Source organism: Copadichromis virginalis, linkage group LG18 (genome assembly GCF_057382275.1).
Source record: "Copadichromis virginalis isolate Kocher_CV1m ecotype Utaka linkage group LG18, C_Virginalis_male_GT1.1, whole genome shotgun sequence".
NCBI lineage: Eukaryota > Metazoa > Chordata > Actinopteri > Cichliformes > Cichlidae > Copadichromis > Copadichromis virginalis.
In genome coordinates this window covers 32894367-32908987 of record NC_140635.1, presented here as the reverse complement: position 1 = coordinate 32908987, position 14621 = coordinate 32894367, and the positions used below count along the sequence as shown (strand labels likewise).

Below are 14621 nucleotides of genomic sequence, written 5' to 3'. Positions count from 1 at the left end.
TGAAAGCAATCTAAGAAGATAACGTTGTTCACTCTGTGTTTATCGTGAAAAGTATAAAATTATGCACCTACCAAGAATCAGGTGATCCTGATCCTGTTTGAAACAAGTATGAATGATACCTCCTAGGTTTCTAGCAAATAAAGTTGCTGTAGTTTTGTTTGTTTGTTTTTTCGGACTGTTTCAAAACCCACAAATATTCAACCCTAAGTCAGTCGTGGGACCATTTTCCTTCCAAAGTACTACTGAAGACCTAAATTATTGCTTGCAATTTTCATGCAAAAATAAATGGCACACTCTTGCTGCCTACAAATTAGTTTTTTTTGTAATATATGATGGATTCAGATGAAACTAGGTTTTCTCACAACTGATAAAATCCCAAAATGCAGAATGATGCAGAAGCCTGGCGAGCGGCAAAAAGTTGAAAATACTTTGACCCTGTGCTCAAAGTATTGTTAGATCATGTTGGAGTTACACTACCAAACTTATGTGTGTGTTGTGTTACAGACATTTGTTCATAGTTTCATATGCCCAAACAGTATTTCAACTTTGAGTGTTGTCTCACTTTTAGACTTTTCTCCCATTCAATAAACTAGTAAAGTAGTTGCCAGGAAAACACCATCACTGGGTAGTGTACAACAATGTTTATTACACAGCTTCAAAGTATTTCCAACTTTGTGTCACTCAACAGCCATTTGCATCAGTGTGCGTCTTTGCATTTTATCAACTATGAGGAGAAAATGCATTTTGTTTTCATCTGAACCCTTCATTAGGATTCCACAGTGGGTGTGTAAAAGTGAAATCTATGGTGATGCTTTAGGTTACATTAACACGAAAACTATGTGATCATGACCAGAGTTGCTTTGTGTTTCTGAGTGTTTTTGGTGCGCACAGCTGTAAAAAGTAAGGTGTGATACTGTTTTCTCAGTATTCTGTCATCTGATTTTTAGATTGCAGGTGCAGAGTAGTTAAAGGCTAATAAGCTCGGACTGGTTTGAAAGATTGGGCTTTTCGTTGTCAGATTTTCAGAATACATCTAGTTTTGAAACTGAAACCCAGAAAGGAAAAAATTAACATTTGAAAATTAACTAGTCAGTAGTGTGATCCCTGCCTCAGCATGACCTCTCCATTGTTGTACAAGGTCTCTGTACCTGCTAAAATAAAACAGTTTACTGGGCTCAGCTCAACAGCCTCCAGGCTCTGTTGAAGAAAAGACAACTTTTTGGGGGTGTTGGATGGGATTCCCGCATATCTTATGTGAATTCATAGTCTTTGGCACTTTAGAGATGAATGGTTCAAACAGAGGTGTCACTCAACCTGCATCGTACAAACATCTGCCGTTTGGAAGGGGTAGAAATGCGAGGCTGCGTGCCAGACAGAAGGATGCCGAGTGTCCTCTCACCTCTGTGGTGTGAATGCACACAAGCTCTCAGACAGAGCCAGCTCCTCTTTCTTTCCATGCCATAGATTGGAAGAAGCCTGGGGGCCCCTCAGCCCCTCCCCCTTCCTCTCACAGGCCTTGCTCTCCCCCTCCCTCTCTCTTTCTGTCTGCCTGTCTCTCTCTCCCTCCCTCCCTCCTTTTGGGTCTTTCTTTCTGCCCTCCACCCCACCCCCTCTCTTTCTTGCTCCCTCTCTCCCTGTGCCTCCATGCAGTCTTTCATCACATTAACCCCCTGTGTGCCAGAGCCTGAGGCACACTAATGATTTCTAAATGGGTAAATCAAACATGGCGATTGCCTTGGGGACAGACAAGGGCGCGCACATGTAAAAGAGGTAGTACTTTGAATAATGGCTTTATTTTGTGGTTAGACACTTTTTTCTTTTTTTTTGATGAGCTCATTCTAACTTGGGTTTTTTCTCTCTCTCTCTTCTTTCCATTGTATCCTGTAACAGTAAAAAAGTGGAGTCAGAGGGTGGGGCCAGTGCTGCTAAGAAGGATTCAAAGAGAAAGAGAGAGTTCTCGGTCAACGATGATGCTGAGGTGAAGTCTCCACCTCTGTCTCCACCCGAGGAAGAGGATGATGATGGCGTACAGGTATGAAAAGGAAAGCTGTCGTAGAAAGTTTTGCAATGCCATAAAAGCAGGACTAAAACACATGTACAGAGTAATTTAAAAAAGCAGGAGGTCATGAAAACCTTTGCAGATCTGTGTCACGGCCTGTAGAGATAGACGGCACTGAGCCAGCAGGCGTCTGCTGTTTGTGTTGTAAACCAGCCATGTTGACAGACCAAGCAGATAAGCCCTCCTGTCAAGTTGACATCATGCATCATCAGCAACTTTTCAGCTGCTGCATTCATTTTCTTTTTCTTTTTTTTTTAATTTTACATTTCAAGTGTGGTGTAGTTTCTCTACCAGGCTGCAGAGAATAGTTGAAAATATACTTTTAAGTACTGGTTTAGAATTTGGAACGCGTCCATGAACCCATAAACAGATTCATGAAATTATGTGCAGATATAATTATGTGGATCTTGAAGAGAGTAGCATCTGGCTATTAGCTGTATGAAGAGTTGTAGCTCTAATTCAAACAGGAAAGCACTTTAGCAGCTGTATGTCCCCTTAAACATGTCCTCTCCAGGCTGCTACCCTAGTTTGTTTTCGCACTCTTATGTTGAAACATTCTGAGCCCCTTGAATTGTAAAGGTTTTGGTTTTTTAAATATGGATAACATGCTGGGCGATATGGTACAGAATAGTGAATAATAAATAATAATGCCTGGTGAATGATGACGTACAGCCCTTCATTTTCCGCTTACCAGTGCAGATTTGGTAGGATATTATATTCATCCCAAAAGTTGGGATAGCAGCCTAAATGCAGCCAGTAAACGCATACAACAACAATGAAATCTGTGTTATATATCTAAGAAAGTAGAATAGAATTAAATTAGTGAAGTAGAAAAATATTCTGCACAATAAATAATAAATTAAAAGACTAAAAAGAACCACAATAAAATGCTAAATAAAAATGTAATAAATGTACAAAGCAAAATCGAATCAAAAAATGACACTAAAACAAAACGGCTGGATAAAATAAGTAAAATAGGTGAAGTCCCCACTTGTCTCCACCTGAGGAAGAGGAGTAAATATAGTAGAACCACTACAGCAAGTGGCAGTGAAGTGGCTCACTTTGTACAGCATGTAGTAAAGTGTAGTGAAGCATAGAAAAAGGAGGAAATATACAATACAATGAGTGTCATCAGAATTTTTAAGTTAATTTGCTGTACAGTTAGTGGAAGGAGGAAGGCAAAAATCACTGAGATCTCGCAGATGACTAAGGCTACACACTGCAGGCGAAAGTGCATCAAATCCGACTTTGCTATGACAGTTTGAACAGCACAAATCCAATATTTTCAAATCTGACCTGGGTCACTTTCGTATGTGTTACTGAATCCGATACATACTGATGTTTTCGAAAGTGACTGCTGTTTTTTTGCTCTTTTACGTCACTGACATAAGACAGATGCCAATTATCAGCACCGGAGAAGACAAACAAGAAAGCATGGTGGCCATTGTTAAAGCACGGGCTCTCTTTTTTCTCAGTGTCCTTTCTCTAATTAATTTGTCAAAATTCTGTCGGTTACGACTGTGCAGAAATTGATAGACTGCTGCAACAACACCTACTAGCTCTGTAGCCGCCATTTTTTTTCTTCCGTAAACACGCTTTGTGTGTGACGTCTTCTTTTGCGCATGTGGGCTGCTTTGAGAGCCGTGAACCGTTCACCCTAGAGCGCGTTTACTGTCACATTTTATTTGTAGTGTGAACAAACAGACAAAAATAAATCAGATTTGATCAAAAATAGCATTAAGACGTCCAGTGTGAACGTAGCCTAAATGTTCTTACTCTCCCTCTGTTTATCAGAAGCGTCGGTCTAGCCGTCAGGTGAAGAGGAAGAGGTACACAGAGGATCTGGAGTTCAGGATCTCTGAAGACGATGACAGCGGAGACGACTCGCCATCGCCAAAGTCTCCATCGTCCTCATCGCAGCAACAGGTGCAGCCAAGATTTCAGTTTTTGGTTTGTCTTCAGTGAACCACTTGTCAGAAGCTAAATGACGCGATTGAATGATGCTGTTTGTCATATTTGCCCGTTTGGAATAACATGTGTAAGGCTGCATTTGAACATTGATGTACTGAAATGTGGAACGAAGCTGGCAAGAGACACATGAAGTGAAATCATTGTAATCAAGTTGTTGACAATGTCCATGTACTTATGTTACCATAAGTGGAGTGATGAATATATTAAGAGTGAGCTTTGCATTCATCTCGAATCATTTGATTGGTTTGCAGCTAGTTCAACAACTACAGCAAATATAGGAAGTAAACGTTGTTGAAGCAGGCAGTTAGGAGGAAATGCATCCAAATTGACAACGCTTTGCTGTCAGCTTCCTTCATGTTGTGTTGGATTGCAACCAGTGCACTTCTGCTAACATGTGGTGTAGTAAACGCACAGCATTGAACATAACAGATTGGCCTGATGTAACTAATACCCGAGCTAGATTTTTATTATTTTTTTAAATCCAGATCAGACCAGTATCCAATCCAGACATCACATGAAACAATCCAGCACGGTGAATGAATTTGCTTGTTCTGTGTTTCCAGGATGTGGCTGAAGCTGAAGGACCAGTTGTAGAGAAGATCATGGGCATGCGCACCTCCAAAAAACAAGTGAGCTGCACAGATCCACACCCTAATGACACTAACACAATACACAGATCCACAGGGTGGCCAGAGTCGTGGTTTGCGTCATGTGATTAGCCTTCCCACAGTTGACATAAGCACATTACACATACATACGTTGCTTATGCAGCATGTTTTCACTTGGAAAGCAGATTCCTTATATTTCAGCATGTGTATGCTCTGAGCTCTGTGTGCGCCTGCGATTGACTGTGTGTAGGTGTCGGCCTTGCTTTGTTTTCTACGCCTTGTCTAAAGAGAGATCATCCCTGAGCCAACACAAGCGCACACACACAATCGCCAGCCAACTCTCCTTTGCTAGCCAGCTGCCAATGGGTTATCCCCCCCCACCCCCTCGCCCACCACCACAACACACTCCCGTGCACAAGCACACTCACACCACTCTTTTTCTCTTGCAGCTCTGTTCAGAGTTGACCTCGGGCTTGGCACACAGCCAAAACCGCAATACTAGCTACACCAGACGCCAAACTAGCGTTTCCTCAGGCAGGGTGTGTGTGTGATTGATGATTCATGGAATTACAGTAGTAGTAGCATGGTAGAGGGTGTGTGTGCAGTAGTAATGGTGAATGAAAGTGGACAGCCTTGCTTGAAAGAGCTACTGTTTTGGTATTTCCCCTTTTTATGCATTTATGAAACAAAATGCTCAGTCACACAGATTTTAGCAGTTGAATTTGTTCAAGTATTTCCTGTTAAAACCCATTAAAACTTCTTCAACAGCCTTATTTATTTTTGATCAGCATGTTGTAGCCAAAATGTTAAATAGGTGCAAGGCTGCTTACACATTACATGAAGGGCACCCCTTTCTCTCAGTTTGAGACAGTTTACTGTTGAATGACGTGTCAGAGTGAAACTCACGTGCAGGCTCCTTCACTACTTCGACCACATGTTGTATAATAATGTTGAGCCACTTCTGCAGCTGCTGTATTTGCTGTGATTATGATCCCTTTTTTGTATTGTTTTTCTTTTCAGCGGGAGTCGGGGGAGGAAGTGGAGGTGGAGGAGTTCTACGTCAAGTTCAAGGGCTTGTGAGTAGTAGCTTGGCTTTTTTTGGTTTTTTTGCTCTTTTTCTTTCACATCAGAGCTGCCTCGTTCTTCTTTTTTCTATTTATTTAAAGACCTATTTCAGTGAACACAGGGACATTTTTAAGTATGTGATCCAGATCCTCTCTCACATTATTAACAAAACTGGTGCAGGTGCATCCTATCACAATGAGAAGCACATGGAATGCTTTTCATTCATTAGATACCTGTGTCATTTCTGTCTCTTGCTGTGTGAAATGTAAAAATGCATTTTACAAAAACAATTTAAAGTTGCTTGTTCTCTAAGCAAATTTGACCCCAACATGCAAATAATGTAGTTTTCAGTCCCCCCAGCATTTAACATAAATAAAGTGTGCTTAATTCCTGATTCGCTTCAGCTTTGATTTTAGCAGCTGGCAGTTTAAAGAATTAACCCTCCTTTGGACAGGGATACAACTAATACTGGATCAATTATTTTCTCAATAATAATTAAGTCTATGATATGCCGGAAACAATACATTTTTCATGAGTTTGGAGAGCTTCTACTGTCTGATTCAGAGTCCGAAATACTTTGAGCTCACAGCCATAGAAGGCAAGGAGAGCTGATATATGCAGACATTGAAATAGATTTAATTTGGATGTTTGGGGGACACATCTGCACACAAACACTGGTGTCAAATCGGAGGTGATGGACTTTACCAGACTTTTGACTAAGCAGTCCAGAACAGAGATACAAATGTCTTTAATCCGTGAGACACAGTTTCTGTAAGAAGTACTCTAGCTGATAGACTTGGAGATCTCCCTACGACATCACATACGATTTTCTTCCTCTAGTTTATAGCATCCAATTCTTTGAAATGACTGATGTGAAATTTATTTTGTGCTTCTCAGTTCATACCTCCACTGTCGCTGGGCTGACCTGGAGGAACTAGAAAAGGACAAGAGGATACACCAGAAGGTCAAGAGGTTTAAGGCCAAGCAACAACTCAACACCTTTATAACTGAGGTAAGACCAAAACGCTGCACCACAAACCAGACCTTCCGCTGCATGGAAGTAACCACTCACAAGGAGTGCTTCTGAATGGAATGTGTCAAGAAATGTTGCTGGCTATAAAATTGTTTTTTCCCCCCCAGAGTTTTGCTTTATACAGACACTGACTTGAGTTTCATATAGAGCTGTTAAATAGAAAAGCTGGGTAGATAAAACTAAGAACACATTTCATACAGAGGAGTTTACTCTGCAAGGCCTCATTATTTCATATTCAGTGTATCTTAAAACTCCACTTCTTTTCTCTGCAGATGGATGATGAGCCTTTTAACCCTGACTATGTGGAGGTGGACCGTGTCCTGGACGTTTCAGAGAGCACAGATGAAAATGGAGAGGTGCTTTGATCTCTTTCATTGGGCTTGAGCCTCTCTTTTTTTTTTCTCTACACCCACACTCACCAAAGCGCCCTGTGTTTTATGTGTGCAGACGGTGACCTTATATCTGGTGAAGTGGTGCAGTCTGCCTTACGAAGACTCCACCTGGGAGCTGAAGGCCGACATCGACCAGTCCAAGATAGACGAATTTGAGCGTATCGGAGCACGCACGCCCAACACTAAGAGAGTGGTGAGTGGCTGTGCTTTGGGGTGCTGTCTGTCTCCTAGTCTCCTCCTTATAGGCGTGTTCGTGTGTATTGGCCTGCTGTCTGCTCCTTCCTCTTCCAGATTTACAGCTCCCTTAACTGCTCTCCACAGGGCCACGTTTTTGCGGTCTTACACACTCGCACACATACGCCCTGCTCTTGTGGCCAAGCCAAACCACTAACAGTGTGTTTAATGCTGAACAGAAGCAGCTGACTGGCTGTGGTCTCTCCTTCCATCACTCTTTCCTCAGCCTGCATCCATCTATTTTAACTCCTGCCTACTGTTTCTCCTTAAGGGCCGTGTTCGTAATGCTCCATCATATAGTGGCAGCATTGGGAGGCAGTTTTTAGCCTCATTTGCAGTGTGGACCAAGGGCCTTTTCCCCAGAGGATGAATTCCATCAATTTAGTTGGTCAAAAAATCCTTAATAACCCAACATCAGTTTCATTTGTAATATGTGGTTTAAAAAGTGAGGCATCCTAAGGCTGCTGACAGAAACCATGTGTGAAAGATATAACCCTTTCATTTATTAGAATGGATCCAGTCTGTCAGTGCAGCAGGGTACTAACACTGGGGTTTTTTGTTTTTTTTTTTTTTTGTCAGCAAGGTCTCCTGCCAAAAAACCCTGGGTCATCTAGCCAAAAAGTTGAATTAGGTTAAACTTTTCCTGCAATGTGACTTTGTCCTGCGAGCTAATCAAACACGTGTACAGCTCACTCGCTAAAATACCTGCCACCAATGGCTACAACCAGTTGTAAAGTTCTGTATTAAAAGCTGTGCAGTATTATCACATTAATTTGTCCAAGTGTGCATCCTGGATTGTATTTCATTGTCTCAACAGCACGGTGCTGCTAATGCCTTTAGCTAATTTGGGACTGAAACTTTACTTACCCAGAAAGGGGCGCTGTTTAGTGTAAACACAACTGAAATCAGGGTGTTATGTAACAGAAAACAAACACTGAATGTATTAAAAGAAAAGAAAAGCTTGTCATGCCTGTCTGGCCATCCCTGTTCTTTGGCTGGATTAAAGGATCTCCACCTGCAGTTGGATGCCTTCTAACATCTTGTCATCAGTGAGCCCAAGGGTCCGTGCAGACGTCCGCATACCTGTAGGCGTTTTTGTTTTTTCCATGACCAGCCATACTTGTTCATGGAGACTGCCAAGTAGCAGACTTGAGTAGATTACCAAGAAGTAAAACTGGAATGACTACTCTGCCGTCGTGTCTCCATCTACCTACACAATACAAGCAATGCTCAACTCCACCATTTTGGACTGTAGTTGTCATTCTGTTCTGAAGATGCTCTGCATAACTTCAAGACTGCAAAACAGAACAAGGGGCAGTATTGCCTTCAGTAGTTCTGGAGTTACACTCCCAGGACGAAGACTCACAGGAGAGGCAGTTGGGGTTCAGTTATTTGCCGCAAAGGGTTTGGGTGAAAAAAGTGTTTGCAAAGGAAAACTTGTGAAGGGTGAAAGCTTTTAGTGAGCAAAAGCACCCAGAGCAACACACATAATCCTAACCCCTCAAACACACAAACAGTATCTGCATCTTTATGAAACACTGCAGTCATTAACACTGACTGTTTTTTAATAACCCTATCTGTTTTATTGTTGTGTCCAGGATCGGCCTCCTGCAGCTGACTGGAAAAAGCTGGAGGGCTCCAGGGAATACAGGAACGGCAACGCACTCAGGGAATACCAGCTAGAAGGCCTCAACTGGCTAACTTTCAACTGGTACAACTCGTAAGTCACCATTAATTGCATTTTCTTTGAATTAGTCTCCTAACTGCTTCTGTCAGTCTGCACATGTGATATCACCTTACTTAATATTCTTAAGTGGGCATTAAAGTGAATATTAAATAGCCCTGTGGTGCACTGCTGTTTAAGCCTTCCCATTGGCGTCATCATCTGTGCCTGAAATCACACCGCCAAAGTGTTCAGGAAGGCAGCTCGACACAAATGGAATTGAAATGACTGTTTTAAACTGGAGCTGTTGTGTTCTTCATATTTTTCTGTGGTGCTCAATTCAGGGTTGTTTTTTAATATAGCGCCAAATCACAGCAACAGTTCCCTCAAGGCACTTTATACTTTTAAGCTAAAGAGTTCTCAGAACTCTACAGTGTTCTGGAGAAAACCCCGACAAACAATCCCCTATTAGCGAGCGTTTTGCGGTGCTGAGATAGAAGAACTCCCCTCCAGCAGAACCAGGCTCAGGGAGAGGCAGCAATGAGCAGTTGGTTAGGTCAAAGAGAAGAAGAGAGAGAGCATAGGGAGACAGATGATCACATCAGTGTATGCACACATAATCCCTGTCAGGTGAAAGCTTAGCCTCCAAACTGGTCAGGAAGTTCTGTTCGACACAGTTTTTCCTACTCTAGGCCCTGCACTCGGAAAGAGTAGTTATCTCTAATATGGAGGTCACAGGCACATCAAGAAGGGGAAAAACTGAGGGGCTGGATCAAAGACCAGTATAGCATAAAAGTTGATTATTGTGAGCTGTAGAGCACAAGAATAAATACTTTGAGCTAGAAATAAGCAGATCTCCTTTAGACCTCTGTTGTGCTTTTATGTGCACCAATGTGAATAATTGTCATTTCAGTCAAATCAGTCAAATCCAACAGGAGAGCTAACACCCAAATATTTTCCAGCTTTTTTTGTCATTAGAACACTTATTTGGAAAACAGATTTTCCAAAGGGGTGAAGCAATGTAATAAGCAAAGAGCTTATGGAAGACTGTTTAAGAAATTTGTGGTCAGTGTGCGCAAATACAGGTGATATAAAAGGCGTCTGTCTGCCTTTGTCCCCCCACAGACGTAACTGTATCTTGGCTGATGAGATGGGTCTGGGGAAGACCATCCAGTCGATTACATTCCTCTATGAGATTTACATGAAGGGCATTGAAGGGCCGTTTCTGGTCATCGCACCGCTCTCCACCATTCCCAACTGGGAGAGAGAGTTCAGAACCTGGACTGAGCTCAACGTGGTGGTCTACCATGGCAGTCAGGCCAGCCGGAAGACCATCCAGGCCTATGAGATGTACTACAGAGATGCACAGGTGAGAGGGAATTAAACATTTAAATATCAAATACCTTTTCCCCTTTAATACATTTGCCTTGTACTATAAAGCAAACCTATTCAAACATATTCGGGGTATCCTCCTGAGCTGGATAAATGTTCACACACAGCTAGTTATCTATTCAATAAGTTATCCCCGGGTTTCCTCTGGGTTTGACATTAGGGGTGCAATTAACAGCATCATACCAGTAACAATTATGGAGACGTGTACTAGTAATAGAGTTGCTTATGTTTACCTTTAAATCTTTAAATCCTGCTTCATCCTGGCTTTAAAGTCAAATATTTCATTACGCAGCTAACATATTTGTGACAGCTTGTATGAGGAAAAATGAGAAGGATCATAGAGGTGTAGATTAGGGAGGCAGAAACAGGATGCTGCTGTGTGAGAAGGTCTCTAGGTCTGAACACCACCTCAGCTAGCTGGGGATGGACAGCGCTCCTCTGCTGCATAAGCTCTTTTAGTCCTCTAGCTTTAAGCCGGAAACTGTAAGCTCTTTTTGTGCAATGCTGCTAACAGCTTTTAGTGTAACCTGTGTCACAGCAAGCCTGCGAAGCAGCATTTTAGTGTGCTTGCCTAGCTTCTTGTTCATAATCCAGACTGGGGTAATCCTCAAGGTCGTGCGGAGCCTATCTGCTTTCTCACACGCACCAAATGCTTGGGACTTTTCCAGGTAGATCTTTACAGATTATGATAGCAAGAGGAGGTTTTGGGGCGTTTGACCTGGTTTGAATTAAAAGCTGCATAACAACTAGAAATACTCAAGAAACAACACCGAAACCAGATGCTCAGGTGAAGACATCAGAGCGTTAATGTCCAGACTTTTTCTGTTTCAAAGTCTGTCTTTGACTCGCGTTTGCAACAAATGGTGACTGTTTTGTTGACCTTCATGCTTTTCCTCTCTTTTTTTAATCACTTCTCCAGGGTAAAATAATAAAGGGAGTGTATCGGTTCCATGCGGTGATAACAACTTTCGAGATGATTCTGGCTGACTGTCCAGAGCTGCGCAGCATCCCGTGGCGCTGTGTGGTGATAGATGAAGCCCACCGTCTCAAAAACCGAAACTGCAAACTACTGGAGGGACTCAAAATGATGGACATGGTGAGTGGCAGATGTATGTGGTTGTAATTTTCTTTGATTCACAGGACCAAAGGACAAATGTGATTTTCTTCAGTGGGTTAAAGCTCTGTCAACATTTCCTGCTTGCATTTTTAGAAACTCTAAATCTTTCTTCACCGTCTCTCTAGGAGCACAAAGTTCTGTTGACAGGAACTCCTCTCCAGAATACTGTGGAGGAGCTCTTCAGCTTACTGAACTTTCTGGAGCCGGAGAGATTCCCATCTGAACAAACATTCATGACTGAATTTGGAGACCTTAAGACTGAAGAACAGGTAACGGGGATACTCTGCTGTAGGACCACTTTTCATGTTTGCTGAATTCTCACTGCAGTGACATGTCCTTTGTGTATATCAGGTTCAAAAACTGCAGGGCATTCTGAAGCCCATGATGCTCAGAAGACTGAAGGAGGATGTGGAAAAGAACCTGGCCCCGAAGGAGGAGACCATAATTGAGGTAGAACCCTTTTACCAGAACAGCAGTGATTCTGCAGTTGCTAAACAAAGCAAATATAATAAAAGGGGGGGAAACATTAAGCCCACTTCAGTCCTGGCAACACTGGAGTTTGGAATTAAAATGATTTGAATAAATGACTTTTTGTTTTGTTAGGTGGAGCTTACCAACATCCAGAAGAAATACTATCGGGCCATTCTGGAGAAGAACTTCTCTTTCCTGTCCAAAGGAGGGGCTGGAGGGGCTGGAGGCGGAGGAGCCAGTGTCCCCAACCTCCTCAACACCATGATGGAATTGAGGAAATGCTGCAACCACCCTTACCTCATTAATGGTACATACTCAGCTCCCCAAAATGAAAGAATGACTTTGTAATTCTCAATGTTTGTAACTGTAAACTTGTTTGTTGCACAGGAGCGGAAGAAAAAATCATTGAGGAGTTCAGGGACTCCCATAGTTGTGGGGCAGATATGCCAGACATGGCCCTCCAAGCCATGATTCAGGCTGCCGGAAAGCTGGTGCTCATTGACAAGCTGCTTCCCAAACTCAAAGCTGGCGGTCACAGAGTCCTGGTGTTCAGTCAGATGGTCCGCTGTCTGGACATCCTGGAGGACTACCTCATCCAGAAACGGTGAGAAGTTTGCGGAAGTTAAATATCAAGTTTTTGTCAGCATGGTTGTATCCAATACTCGATTTACCCAAAAGTAACTCACTGAACTAATTGCGGATGCTCGTGTTAAACATGACTAAAGTGTCAGATGATAAGGTTCGACTGCTCTAAGCACTCGTGTCATGCAGATATCTCTAACTTAATGAACTCGAGTACAGACATCTCGCTTTGACTCGTACTGGAATGCTCACATGTGCAGTGAAATGCAGACCGAGAAACAAAATGGAGCGTCACTTTTCAACATCAGCTTTCGGCAGAGCAGAACAAAGAGAGGATCTGCATTCCATCAGGTTTATTTTAGCTGCGATGAGCCATTAAAATATGGTCAGACTGGCATTGCAGGCCGCTTGAGACAACTTCTGCTTCTGCTACAAAACTTGTACTGCTGTGTGCAATTCCACTTTAACTGTAATTGTGACCGGTTGTCTTGCTCCGTGTCCAGATATCCATATGAACGTATAGATGGTAGAGTTCGTGGTAACCTGCGGCAGGCAGCCATCGACCGCTTCTCTAGACCAGACTCGGATCGTTTTGTCTTCCTGCTGTGCACGAGAGCTGGAGGACTCGGCATCAACTTGACTGCAGCAGATACCTGCATTATCTTTGACTCTGACTGGAATCCCCAGAATGACCTCCAGGTACACCCCCACCCCCGATGTGTGCTCTGAAATAAATCTGCGCTGCATCTTCAATCATCTCCAAATGAATAGTGTCCTTGAGAATCAACAGAAAAAAGCAGAAATGTGTTTACAACTCTAAATGCGTCTTCTTCCAGGCCCAGGCAAGGTGTCATCGTATTGGCCAGTCCAAGTCTGTCAAGATCTACCGCCTAATCACCAGGAACAGCTATGAGAGGGAGATGTTTGACAAGGCCAGCCTGAAGCTGGGACTTGACAAGGCCGTTCTCCAGAGCATGAGTGGACGAGAGAATGCCAACAGCGGGGTGAGACCTCACACCAGCGGATATATCCACACATAACAGCATCAGTCCACTTTAAAGTTCATCCTTCAGATTATCATATCCTTCTTCTTTGGGTTAAGCACCTGACCCTTTAGAAAGAGAGAGGAAATAAATATTTTCCGTCATTGTCCAGGTCCAGCAGTTGTCAAAGAAAGAAATCGAGGACCTGCTGAGAAAGGGAGCGTACGGAGCTCTTATGGACGAGGAAGACGAAGGCTCAAAATTCTGCGAGGAAGACATTGACCAGATCCTCCAGAGACGAACGCACACCATCACCATTGAGTCCGAGGGCAAGGGCTCCACTTTTGCTAAGGTGACAAAAACAATTACTGTGAGGGCGGGGGGGAGAGAGAATCTGTATATGAAAAATAAATCGCTAACAAGTGTTCCTCTGTCTGCAGGCTAGTTTTGTTGCGACAGGCAACCGAACAGACATTTCCCTGGAGGATCCAGACTTCTGGCAGAAATGGGCAAAGAAGGCTGAGCTAGACTTGGATGCCATCAATGGACGGGTACTACACACATGTGGCAAACACAAGTACCTGGCGTCTAACACACCACACAGGAACATGCAGTGTAGCCATAAATCCACAGAGAACCGTCACACCATGTATCTAAATACTTCACAAAGTTGAGGACACAAAGCTCTGGGCTGAGTTCTGTTATTTAAAGGGGGTTACAATAGTTATTGGTAGTTAAATAATGTGAGACGGCTGGAGAGTGAGACAGTCGGGACAGAAGGGAGGTACAGAGAGGGGGGAGAGAGATTAATATTGACAGTTGGGAATCTCCTCTCTTCCTTAATTACCCATGTTTCCCTGCTCGTGTGTGTGTGTGTGTGTGTGTTTGAGCGAGAGAGAGTAAGCTGCTTAGCTCCACTTAACAGAGCACAGATGCCTGGAGGGTACAGAGATATCACTTAGGCTCGTGCTCACACATACACGCACAGAGACACAACCTCCGTCACATTCTTGCACACACACACACACACTGAGCGCTCTGCTAACTGGCA

General features: G+C 43.1%; 1 protein-coding gene across 1 annotated transcript in view; it reads left to right on the top strand.

Annotated features, from left to right (window-relative positions):
• The window catches only part of chd7 (chromodomain helicase DNA binding protein 7), a 72232-nt gene that overhangs the window by 36763 nt on the left and 20848 nt on the right, over positions 1 to 14621 (top strand). The window contains exons 5-22 of the mRNA XM_085439989.1: positions 1891 to 2032; positions 3854 to 3985; positions 4594 to 4659; positions 5659 to 5714; positions 6601 to 6715; positions 7009 to 7092; positions 7184 to 7321; positions 8961 to 9082; positions 10151 to 10394; positions 11337 to 11513; positions 11660 to 11803; positions 11886 to 11984; positions 12138 to 12312; positions 12393 to 12609; positions 13091 to 13286; positions 13424 to 13591; positions 13743 to 13922; positions 14011 to 14121. Of these exons, the coding sequence (XP_085296115.1) occupies positions 1891 to 2032; positions 3854 to 3985; positions 4594 to 4659; positions 5659 to 5714; positions 6601 to 6715; positions 7009 to 7092; positions 7184 to 7321; positions 8961 to 9082; positions 10151 to 10394; positions 11337 to 11513; positions 11660 to 11803; positions 11886 to 11984; positions 12138 to 12312; positions 12393 to 12609; positions 13091 to 13286; positions 13424 to 13591; positions 13743 to 13922; positions 14011 to 14121 (2566 nt within the window). The remainder of the gene's footprint in view (positions 1 to 1890; positions 2033 to 3853; positions 3986 to 4593; positions 4660 to 5658; positions 5715 to 6600; positions 6716 to 7008; positions 7093 to 7183; positions 7322 to 8960; positions 9083 to 10150; positions 10395 to 11336; positions 11514 to 11659; positions 11804 to 11885; positions 11985 to 12137; positions 12313 to 12392; positions 12610 to 13090; positions 13287 to 13423; positions 13592 to 13742; positions 13923 to 14010; positions 14122 to 14621) is intronic.